The sequence below is a fragment of the Mizuhopecten yessoensis genome, unplaced genomic scaffold (assembly GCF_002113885.1).
Source record: "Mizuhopecten yessoensis strain PY_sf001 unplaced genomic scaffold, ASM211388v2 scaffold4121, whole genome shotgun sequence".
NCBI classification, from domain to species: domain Eukaryota; kingdom Metazoa; phylum Mollusca; class Bivalvia; order Pectinida; family Pectinidae; genus Mizuhopecten; species Mizuhopecten yessoensis.
This window is the reverse complement of record NW_018405386.1, coordinates 542,154-554,519: the sequence shown is the minus strand read 5'-3', so window position 1 is coordinate 554,519 and position 12,366 is coordinate 542,154. Positions and strand designations below refer to the sequence as shown.

Genomic DNA, 12,366 nt, shown 5'->3' with positions numbered 1-12,366 from the left:
ATTCCTGAAAAAGGATCAAATCAATGGAGTTCAGCCTCAAGATGTTCACTACTACATGCTCATTCGAATTTAATACATATGTACATCTTAACTTTCAAATAAAGCTAAGCATATTGTTTAAGTCTGACCTTGACATTGTTTTCCGTTCAATTTTCGTCTTTTTGATTGTCAATAAATGGTGTATATTTTTTCAGATTGTGTATTGTCACACTGATTCATCATTATTTAAATATCCTTTTCCATTTTGTTAGTGAGATATTTAAAGGTTATGATATGATTATTACCATTTATTATATACTTAAAAATAAATACGGTTTTTTTGTATATGCTCGCCGTATCAGCCCGCAAAACCCGTATCACTACCCATTTGGATTTTTTTCTTTTTTCAATATTTATTAGTATGTAATAAACAGAATAAGACATGCCCTTTTCCATATGGCATAGGGCCCAGTATCAACCCGAGACCAGTATCAGCCCTCAGGCCTTCAGCCCTCTGGCTGATATTGGTGTCTCGGGTTGATACTGGGTGTGATATGAAAAAAGGCATGTATTATTCTCTATTTATTATACCTTCTGTTAAAATCTCGTAATCTGATTGGTTGAGAAAGATGTGAACATTTTCAATGTTACTTGCTCGTTTTACAAAGATAAAGAAGACAGGGTGACATTCCAAAAAATATCACATGCGCCAAACGTATGCGTGCACGGTTCGTCCCAGTGCCAGGGTGTTATTCCAAAAATTGTTACATGCGCCAAACGTATGCGTGCACGGTTCGTCCCAGTGCCAGGTTGTTATCAAATCACATTCATGGTTGGTTCATTCGACAACTGTTGAGATGAAGTCTTGGTTTATATCAAATCAACACAAGGACCTTTAAAAATGGTGAAGTGGTGAAACACCTAAACATGACACTCGGTATAATAAAATAAAAATCACATTCATGAGAGGGCGATATTGCATGTGATATTTATATAATCCTATCTCATATCAACCCTCGATCCATATCAGCCCTCGTGCCTCGGGCTGATATGAATATTTTGGGTTGACTGGGGTAGAATTAGAAAATAGTCAGATGATAAACATTTTATCATAAACAAAACATTGTAAATACATGTGTTTAAAAACAACATCACAATTTTCGGTGAGTAATGCAAATCTACTGTAATTGAGGTGTGATTTGTCCCGATCTTTGCTGAACCGGAAGTAATACGGATATAGTGCCTGCCGGACGGACATCAGTCTCTCCGGAATATGACCTATATGGATAGCTAGCAGTATGGCACATGCAAAACAGCCCATAACTTTCAACTTGAAAAACCTTATATCGGTCATTGTGTGGAGATATCGCTTACTTTATTCGAAGCCACCGTTTTTCTGCTATGCTGCAGAGGACGCGAATTGTTTTGGTACATCTTACTCAATATACATAAGGGTGTTTACTAAACGACACAGCTGACGTCATTGTTGCCAACATACCTTACTAGATGATGACAGAAAACTAGACTGCATTGGGTAGCCCATAAATAGCATACAACCTTGTTAAACATGACGTCATTAGAATACGACGCCAAACATTACGTCATTAAAGTTGAAACAATACTTATGTTCTCTATTTATCCCATTTTAAACAGTGAAATATTTTCTACTCTAAAAACAACCAATACTTTTTCGTCCTTCTCACCATCTGAACAATCAGCGAACGGTGTGTAATATGAACGATAATAAATAATAGGCATATTCAATAGCCATGGTGTTTTCTTATTGTGACGTCACAATACAGCTTTCCTTGTCACAACATTTCTGTTTCAGGGAGCAGAAAACAACGTAATAAACAGGTTGATTTTTAAATAACAATAAAATATCACTCGTTAGTTGAATACTTTTAAAATATTTTTCACCGGTGCGCACTCGTCAAAAAAATCCAAGTATTCTTCTTTCTCGGGATTCAGCTAGAAGCCGAGAATATGAGTAAGTCCGCATTTGACATAACAAGAAACTTAAATAGTTCTTTTTGTCATTTTGACAACAGTTATTGGTTCTTCCTTGCGAAAAACCATTGTAAAATCTTGCTTCTTAAATATTTTGACTTCATGCCTATTTTCGTCAATGCAACATACACCATACTCTGACGTCACATTAACTGGGTTAATTATGACGTCACTGAGCGCCTTAGTCAGCCATGGCAGTTCCATTGAACTAAAAAATGTACATTCTTAGGTATACATATCTTTTCGATTTTTTTTTAATACGATAATGTAAACAGTATAAACATTTTGGATTGAATATACATTTATTGACAAACAAAAATAATTAAAAAAAAATCTTACACAAACTTTAACACGGTAGCCATGCGTTAAAAGAAAACTGTAAAAGCGTTACCTTTGATGACAGTAGACACCAAATGAACAGCAATACTAGCTAGATAACCCGTGTGAGCCGTGGCCGACAGGAATATGTTCCGTGTACTGGAAAGTAAATAGACTTGTAGCGGGTCTGTGTGATCCATCACTTTTCATCAGCTGCCAATACGTAAAGCCCCCAGGAATTGTTTGTTCCGTTAGTTTTGGGGGTTTACATCCTCGTTACCAAATAGCAGGGCATGTGTCCTCAGATGATTGGTCAATCAACGGCTACTTAAAAAGTGTCATCTCGCTGAATGTCATAAAATAGACAAGGTATACGAAGTAGCGAACTCCACCCGGTCACGTCATACTGATAACGGGCTGACCAGCTGGGTGCTAGCTGCTAGCTATAGGGAGACACTGACGAACAAAAAATAGATAATATTTGTTTTTGCTTTCATATCGTTTAACGACCTATCGACTTTGTAAGTCATTCAAGTCCAAACATGATAAAAACAGCAGTTAACAAAAAATGCATATATACGTGTAAAATAGGTTAAAGGTGAAAAATGTAAAAAAAAAAAAACCCAACAAAAACAAACGAATTGGAGAAGGGAAGAAAGAAGAGATAATAGAAAGGTCACAAGTGCTGTTATGAGGAAAGGAGATCGATTTCGGTTTCACACAATAAAAACACCATTACTGCACAAGGCCCACATTAGTTGCCTTAAATAATTGGATTCTGCACGGTCCTTTCATTAGTCGCCTCATATGATCATGTAGTGGGATACACCAGGTCTATGTATTTAGAATAAACCGAATATATATAATATGTACATGTACATTTAAATAACTGTTTAAATCATCTCAACCCAGAAATTTGATGATTAAAAGATGCATGTCAACATTAATCTGTCTATATGTGTAGGGCTGCAATATCCCTGCAGGCAGTATGCATAGCTTAATTCTAGACGGAAAGTCTCAAGACTCTTTATCAAGCTCGTCGATATGTGTTGCCTCTAGGAAGTCACCCCGACGACAGCTAGTCTAGCTCGTCCTTCTACGCTTCGTAACCGCAGTAATGCTTAGAGCTCCTCCGGTGTATGCTAAGTCTGGATTAAAATGTTTTAAGTCACTTGTTATTGGAGGGACAACTTAGAAATCCATGTCTGTTTCTTTCCTTTTCTCCCGTTCCTTATGCTTCCTTGAACTGTTAAATTTTAGCAAGGAGTCCATGCGAGATGCACACACTAGTACTTTCAGGGAGGTTACACTGTATATACGAAAACTCACAGTACAGTGGGACTGGGATCCTTAAATGCTGAACAGCGGGGTTCCAATATGTCTCTTTGTTCCATTTACCTCACCGTTTGGTAGTCTAGAAGGAATCTTTTCTGTTTTGTTTGTCTGTTTTCAAATGTAACATTTTTGGGTATAAATCCTGGCGGACCTGCTAATGTTTATGCAGGCCTTGCAATGCTTTGTCAATGCTCGCCTGAAAGCATCATCAAGTTTCTAGGTTCAACCTTATTTCATAAACGAACAACTCGGGTACAAACGGTCCAACCCCTCGGATCGCGATCTGCTGCCATCCTTTTTTGGGGTATGTGATGGTCCATATAGTAGTTTGGATTCAACCGGTGAGAATTTGTATGAAGACGCTTGGCAGTTCTTATTTCCGGTCGAGATGAATCTTCAAATGAATTAAATAAGTTATCTATTCTTTAAAATGAGTAATTTATATCTTTAAAAGAAATATGGATATCTTTAAAAGAAATGGATATTCCTATATAAAGATACTTTTAAATATGATATAAAGATAATAGAGCTACAATGTACCATTAAAAGATATATCTAATTGAATTAAAGATATTTTTAAATGTAATAGCAGATATTTCTCAAATACATAAAAGGATTATATTAGATATCTCTATTATTTATTAGATTTCTCCTAAATTAATAAAGAGGTATGTTTTAAGTATAAGTGTTATATGATCTTGCCGTAGTTCAGTGTTCCGTAGTAAGCCTTGTGTTGGCCGCACTGTTTTGTCTGATCCTGTGCATCGTATAGTATGACCTCTCGTAGAGTGTAGCCCTACGCCTAATATATATACTCTGACGTGAATAGGACCTGCCCGTGGGTAGATTGGATCCTTTTCCTAATGTATACCTCCGTTGTAAATTGTCCCTCCTATTAAAAAACATATACCCGATATTCACCCAATACATTATGTATAACTCCCCCTTACGAGTGTGATCCTCCAAATGTAAAGTGTGACCTCTCGTTATAGATTTTCACCTCCGGTTGTAAAGTGTCACCTCTCGTTTAGATTGTCACCTCCCGTTGTAGAGTATGATCTCTTGTCGTAGAGTGTGACATCTCGTTGTCAAGTGTGACCTGTCGTTGTAAAGTGTCACCTCTCGTTTAGATTGTCACCTATCGTTGTAGAGTGTGACCTCTCGTTGTAGAGTGTGACCTCCCATTGTAAAGTGTGACCTTCTGTTGTAGAGTGTGACCTTCCGTTATAAAGTGTGATTTCCGATTGCAGAGTGTGACATCCCGTTGTAAAGTGTGACCTCCCGTTGCAAAGTGTGACATCTCATTTCAGATTGTCACCTCTTATTGAAGATTGTGACCTCCGATTATAAAAAGTGACATTCCGTTGTAAAGTGTGACCTCCTGTTGCAATGTGTGACATCTCATTTTAAATTGGTACCTCTTGTGGTGAAATGTGACCAACGATTGAAAAGTGTGACCTCTCCTTGTAAAGTATGCCCTCTGGTTGTAAAGTGTGACCTCTCGCTTTAGATTGTCACCTCCCGTTGGAAAGTGTGACCTCCTGTTGAAGAGAGTGACCTCCCGTTATTTATTGTTACCTCTCGTTTTATAGTATCACCTCTTGTTGTTAATTGTGACCTCTTGCTTAAGATTGTTAACTTTCATTGAAAAATGTGATTTCTTTTGGTAAATTGTGACCTCTCATTGTAAAATGTTGCCTTTGTTTTTAGAATGTGACCTCTCATTGTAGAGTGTGACCTCCTGTTGTAAAGTGACCTCCATGTGTAAAGTAATCTCCCATTGTAAAGTGTGACCTACCGTTGTAAAGTGTGACATCCCATTGTAAAGTGTGACCACCTGTTGTAAAGTGTGACCTCCCATTGTAAAGTGTGACCTCCCATTGTAAAGTGTGACCTACTGTTGTAAAGTGTGACCTCCCATTGTAAAGTGTTACCCCCTTTGTAAAGTGTGACCTCCCGTTGTAAAGTGTGACCTCCCGTTTTAAAGTGTGACCTACCGTTGTAAAGTGTGATCTCCCATTGTAAAGTGTGACCTCCCGTTGTAAAGTGTGACCTCCCGTTTTAAAGTGTGACCTCCAATTATAAAGTGTGACCTCCCATTGTAAAGTGTGACCTCCCATTGTAAAGTGTGACCTACCGTTGTAAAGTGTGACCTCCCATTGTAAAGTGTGACATCCCGTTGTAAAGTGTGACCTCCTGTTGTAAAGTGTGACCTCCCATTGTAAAGTGTGACCTCCCATTGTAAAGTGTGACCTCTCATTATAAAGTGTGACCTCCCGTTGTAAAGTGTGACCTACCGTTGTAAAGTGTGACCTCCCATTGTAAAGTGTGACCTACCGTTGTAAAGTGTGACTTCCCATTGTAAAGTGTAACCCCCTTTGTAAAGTGTGACCTACCGTTGTGAAGTTATTGTTAAGTGTCAAAAATTATAAACTAAAAAAAACACGTTTTGGGCAGATGTTTTTAAAGTGTAGATCAAGCTAGAATTTTTTTTATAAAAACAAATAGAATTTGTGTTTAAAATGCTAATCTGACATAATTTATTATTCAAAATAGAAAGCAATTGCATCTTCTAGCAAACATGGAATAATAACTCTGTTAAACAATTTGTTCAAATCAACAAAAGATTTCAGGATTATTTGCCATTTAGTAGTTGTTGTATACAGTTGTCTTATCTATGTTAATGTTAGTGCTCCTATAAAAGATTCTAAATAAAACTTGTAACTACAATATCCCTTTATAATTTAATTTTGTCTACTTCACCATTCCATAGAAAGTTAAATAGTTCTGTTTTCAGATTTTGAAGACAAAATTCATCTGGATTTCGGAAAGCTTATATAAAGATAGTTCAAATGTAAAATCATAAGCGATATTATTAATATAAACTTTGTTTCATTAGATTTTTCAATTACAATAACATATAAAGCAAAGCACAATTGTTGAAATTAGATTTGGGAACAAGTTTTACAACTTATGTAGATCCATCTCCAGGATATGTATTGATATTATTAAATCTTCTCTTCCAATTGGGGCAATGGTAATTATTTTCCAAGAGTTTATAATTGATAGCTGTGTATTATTTATATGAGGAGGACTTCTTACAAAGGCTGTGACTGTTGCCCAATCTCTTTGACAATATAATGTCGCAATAAAACAAAAATGTTCCTGCACAAAGAACAAAAAAAAAGGTATGGTGCAATGGAGTCTCCTTATCTACACCCTCTTCCGATATTATAAAATGACGAAACATTACTCCTTTGATTGATGGCTGTATTAGCTCCCTTATGAATTGTGTTATTCATTTCTTTAGACCCTACCTGAGGTTAAAATATTTCATTACGTTATCAATAATGTCCAGGAGACCAAGCCAATTGCGTTTTCAAAATATATAATACATGTAGTAACATACCCGGAATCTCATTTTCTCCAGCAAAGTGAATGATATTGTAAACTAATCTAGTATTTCCCCTATGTACCTCCCTGAAATAAATGCCATATGTGATCTGTAGATCTTAAGTATTGTATTTGCCATAATTAACACTCGTCCCCCTCTCCCTTTTTCAGAGGGAATTAAATATATTCAGACCCAATCAATGAATAATGGTACTTGCACTTAAAGAGCATATTATCCTAATAAACGCATCCCTTTAAGCAATGTTTAAGTGCTATGGGCACGAATTATGGGGAATATGGTAGATTTCATTCTAAAAGTTATTGAACCTGAAGCAATGTTATATTCAATATTAAGTAGGAAAATAAATCACCTTTTGGTACAGCCAACTACCAGACTCCAGGCTTGAATGTTTCGACATATTTGACCCCTGTGACCTTACAAACTCCATAAAAGGAAACTTGCAGGAAAATGTCGGGGGAATTCTATGCCTTTTGGCTCTTCCGGAGAAATCATTTTGAATTTTTGATAATTTGACCTATGTAACAATGAAAGTAGGTCAAGGTCGTTTTGTTCAAAGAATTATATGGGCCCCAATGCAGGATTGCTACCAGCTATAATGGTTATAGGCCTTTCAGTTCTTCAAAAGAATTTGTTTCGAGTTTTTAAAAAGTATATTTGACCTCTGTGACCTTGAAAGCAGGTACAGGTAATATTTGTTTGAAAACATTGTTGGATTCCATCAAGGGAAGCTACGGGCATAATAGCATGACACCAGGGCCCAGTTTTTCAAAAGGTGATTAACTTAATCGGTGATTAGCACAAAAATGTTTTTGTGTCCCTCTAAAACACAACCATTAAATGAGTTAAAACTTTCCAGTTTTTACTTTTGTAATTTAGAATCTGGCAACTATACTAGTAAAATTATTCCAAATATAACCAAAGATGATGGGACAATAATATCTGACCAAACTGAAATTTTAAAAGCAAATGGAAATTACTACAAAACCTTATGCAAAGAACACAATTCACTTAAAAATGTTAGCTTAGATAACCACTGGCTCCAATCGCGGGCGCTCCTTGTCGCTATGGGGTTCTCCCTGGCTTGTAATTTGACAACGATCTGTGTCAGCCACGTGCTTTGACGGCGCAAGTAAGCCTAATGAAAACGGCACGGAACATAATATGAATTCGTCGATTTCATGGTAATTAATCGAAATAATTAATATAGTCGCATATTAACCAAAACTATTGAAAATGGAAATAATGTTGTATTGCACTCCACGAAGGACGATTTGAGGATATCGTCTTAAGTAATCGTCGACATCGTCGTAATCGAGTTTGCTAACTTCCAGTTTGTTTAGGACACAGGTGCTGTGATGTTAATTTATCTCTAAAACATCTTACAATACTGCTTAAACATCAGAACATATCTCAATACATATGATGTACTGACCATTTTCTGGAATACCAGTTAAGATACATATAACAGACAGAAATGTTTGCAGACACTGTGATTGAAACCGTGTTGTCATGTTTACTACGAGTTACTTCCCTTTAACAGTCCATACCGAAAATTTCGTCTCTAATTCGGCATAAATTTATGAGACAGATATAATACTTTGGTACTGAAAAAAATCCTTGGTACTGAACAACTGAAATCTTGGTACAGATAAACTTAATCTTGGTACAAGTTGACTGTTACAGATTGTAATAGGACGAGGAAAAGTGATAAAGATTGTGCCGTCGCTGGGGCTCGAACCCGCACCCCTTGTCTCTCCAGCCTGATGCTCCGCTAAAATTAAGCGAAATTCCCTACAGCTGACGCTAGTAAGGCAACCTAATCAATGCACATCTTTTATACTATTCCCCCCTTTTTCTTACACCAACCCAGGTTCTTTGACTCCCCACCAAGGGTTCTTCTACCTTGAACGGGGAGGGCCAACGGCACCAGTTTGTAATAGGACGAGGAAAAGTGATAAAGATAGTGCCGTCGCTGGGGCTCGAACCCGCACCCCTTGTCTCTCCAGCCTGATGCTCTACCGCTAAACTAAAGGGAAATTTCCTACAGCTGACGCTTGTAAGGCAACCTAATCAATGCACATCTTTTACCTGGATTGCCAGTGGCAGAGAACGACTTGATCCCATTTTCAATGCCCCTAATATAAGTTCAATAAGCACCATACATTTGTAATAGGAGAGGAAAAAAGCAGGTCCAGGGCTCAAACCCGCAACCCTCCAAACTCTAGACGGACGCTCTTACCATTTGAGCTATCTACTTGGTCGCCAGCAGTCAAACTAATAAGTTCAGTTCTGCTACACATTGTAAATAGGTTGTTTCTCGACAAACAACAGAAGTTCGTTACAAATGTCTAAAATACCCATAAATTGCTACACGTGCACTGACATGGGTCATACAGCACACCTGTAAGCAATAACACATTGGTTCGTTACAAATGTCAAAAATACACATAGGTCACAGAGGTCAGATATGTTAAAAACTTCAGAAGAATTCTTTTAAGAAACGAAAGGCACAGATTTAATTATGATATTTTGCTTCTAGCATCCTGGGATAGAACCAGACAAACTTTGCTAACAAAAATGACCTTGGCACACTTTCAATGTCACACTGGGTCAAATCTGTAACTTCTTATGAAGAACCAAAAGGCCTAGCTTGAATCATTACATTCAGCTGATAGCTTCCTGGGATGGAACCCAACAAACTTTGCCAACAAAAACTACCTTGACACACTTTCAAGGTCAATTACATATATGTAATAAACTACAGACGTCTTGATCTGAAGAACAGGGAGGCCTAGGGTGATGATATTTGACCAGTAGCATGCTTGGATGAATGGCTACCAGCTGGTTCGTTTAAAGGAATGACTTTGTCACATGCTTTCTAGCTTACAGGTTCAAATATGTCAATAGGGTTATGAAACTGATGTTATTTTGGATTAAGGGCTACCAGTATTGTTCAAACTGAATGACCTTGTTTGACTTTTTAGGTCACTGGGGTCAAATGTGTTAAAATCTTGTAACAGGTTGTTTGAATAACCAAGAATCAAAGGTAAGAATATTTATTATATAGTTTTATTTAGGCTATATAAGTAAATATGACCTATACCGGTAATTGGCACACTATTAAACTTGAAGTGTGAGATTAATAGGAGGTGAGAGATGCATGCCCATTGTGCCTCTTTTTCTCGGGGGGACTCAGGTTTTCCTCAAGCTCTTCCACCAAAACCTGGCTCATCCTTCAATGACCATAATTGTTAATAGGATGTAAAAACCACACAGACCAAACCAATACTATCCTGTATCTGTTTGTTTGTTTTTTTGTTTGGGTTTTACATCCTATTTACAGCTATGGTCATTTAAGGATGTGCCAGGTTTCGGTGGTGGAGGAAAGCCGGAGTTCAAGGAGGAAAAAACATGAACCTATGGTCAGTACCTGGCAGCTGCCCCACTTGGGTCTTGAACCCCCGACCCAGTGGTGAAGAGCTGGTGGTAGCAGAATGTCAGGTCTACGCCTTAACCACTTGGCCACCGTTTCAGCCCTAAATTGAAGAGTACATGTATATAGGTAAAATAGAAGCACATACAGCTTATTGAGTTTTACATAAAATGTAACAATTCATATTAAATGTAAAATATATAGAATTGTATATTACCTTTTTGTTTTCAGGTTCAGGGGCATTGAATGAAGAGCTTTGAATAGTCCATTCAGCAGCACATAAAAATGATGTCTGCTGACTGATGGCTGCGATGAAGCACAGACCAAACACATCCTTGACAACAACAGTTAACTTTTGATCACAGTCATCTGAGAGACAAACTGCTGGAAAAAAACCAACAAATCTTTGGTATATTCAGTAACACACAACCAACAAAATGAATTGTGTGCTACAAAATTTTGGAAGGAACCTTTTGCAATTGAAACAACTGAAATGTATACAGATTGTTGCATTATCTAAGGTTCCATACAATCAAAATGTAAGTTTATTTGCTATGGATCATTTTGTCTGTGAATATAGTATTTCTCAATTTGTTTACAATTGCTTACAGTCTCTGCACCCCAGGAATATGTCATAGCAAAATTGAAGGCACAGTGTGTGCCACCTTGTGAATGAGAAAAGAAGGCTAGTTTGATGCTTTGATGTACATCAAAAGAATTTCTCAGCAGGTTAACAGTAAAATTGGCTGACTTTGAAGTTGAGTGCCTTCCTCTGTGATCGATCTTCAAAGGACAGGTATCAAACCAATCGATTGGCCATGGTCAGGTTTGCCTTACCTGAGACCAATCAAATAGCTAGCCGTGTGCTTTCAATTTTGCTATGACATTTTACAGAGGTGCAGAGAGTGTAAGTAAGCCCATGCAACCCCTGGGGTATTGAGGATGCCATTCTTCTTACTTACAGTAATGTAATAATAATCCAAACAAACTACAGACCCTTCTATATGGGGCAGTTAAATAATAAGTTTAACGGATTGGTCTCTTCACAGAAAAACAAGAATACTGCCACCCTTTTACAGGGTAGTGGTTGATGTAGTGCTACCAATGTCAGTCTTTTCCTGTTTAGAGGGGGCCAGGGTGGCGGAGTGGTTAAGGTGTCTGAAGTTCTGCTACCACTAGCCTTCCACCACTGGATTGCGGGTTCGAGACCTACATGGGGCAGTCATCAGGTACTGCCCGCAGGTCTTTTTTTTTCCGCCGGGTTGCCAGGTTTCAGCCTTAAACAAAACCTGACTCGTCCTTAAATGACAATAGCTGGTAATAGGATATAAATCACCAAATGTTTTGTCGCTCCCCTCTCATCAGGTCGTTTCCCATCCTATCTTAATTCAGTGTCATTGCTCCTGCGACTTCATTTCGTTATTGACTTTGATAAAAATTCATACAAATTAAAGATCAAGCGAGACAATATCTGAGTATATGAGTCTATCTTTCTGGATTAAAATATCAAAGCCAAGGTCGTCGATACTAGCGGTACTATTTATAGAAATTTGTTGACCAATTCAGCTATGTTATATGTGTGTTCCTCTTGGTCACCTTCTTAAAACTGCCCCTGGTCCTAATGATAATTCATCTGTCATTGACAGCACTTATAAGTTAATGTAGAATATTCTCATTTAGGATTTTTAACATGGGACTGGGTAATAGTATCTGTAAGAAAAATGAAGAGCAAATAAGGTAAAAGATCATCTTTTGTAGATCTGACAAAGATCCTTTTAATGGTGGGTGCCAAGATCCGTCTAGGATATCTTGTTACAAGCCAAGAACACAAGGATATCCTGTTACAAGACATGAACACTAGGATATCCTGTTACAA

General features: G+C 37.5%; 1 protein-coding gene across 1 annotated transcript in view; it reads left to right on the top strand.

Annotated features, from left to right (window-relative positions):
* The first annotated feature begins 8,158 nt into the window (after nucleotides 1-8,158).
* Nucleotides 8,159-12,366, top strand: part of LOC110448631 — a 9,541-nt gene continuing 5,333 nt past the window's right edge. The window contains exons 1-2 of the mRNA XM_021494989.1: nucleotides 8,159-8,238; nucleotides 10,722-11,029. Of these exons, the coding sequence (XP_021350664.1) occupies nucleotides 10,928-11,029 (102 nt within the window). The 5' untranslated portion in view covers nucleotides 8,159-8,238; nucleotides 10,722-10,927. The remainder of the gene's footprint in view (nucleotides 8,239-10,721; nucleotides 11,030-12,366) is intronic.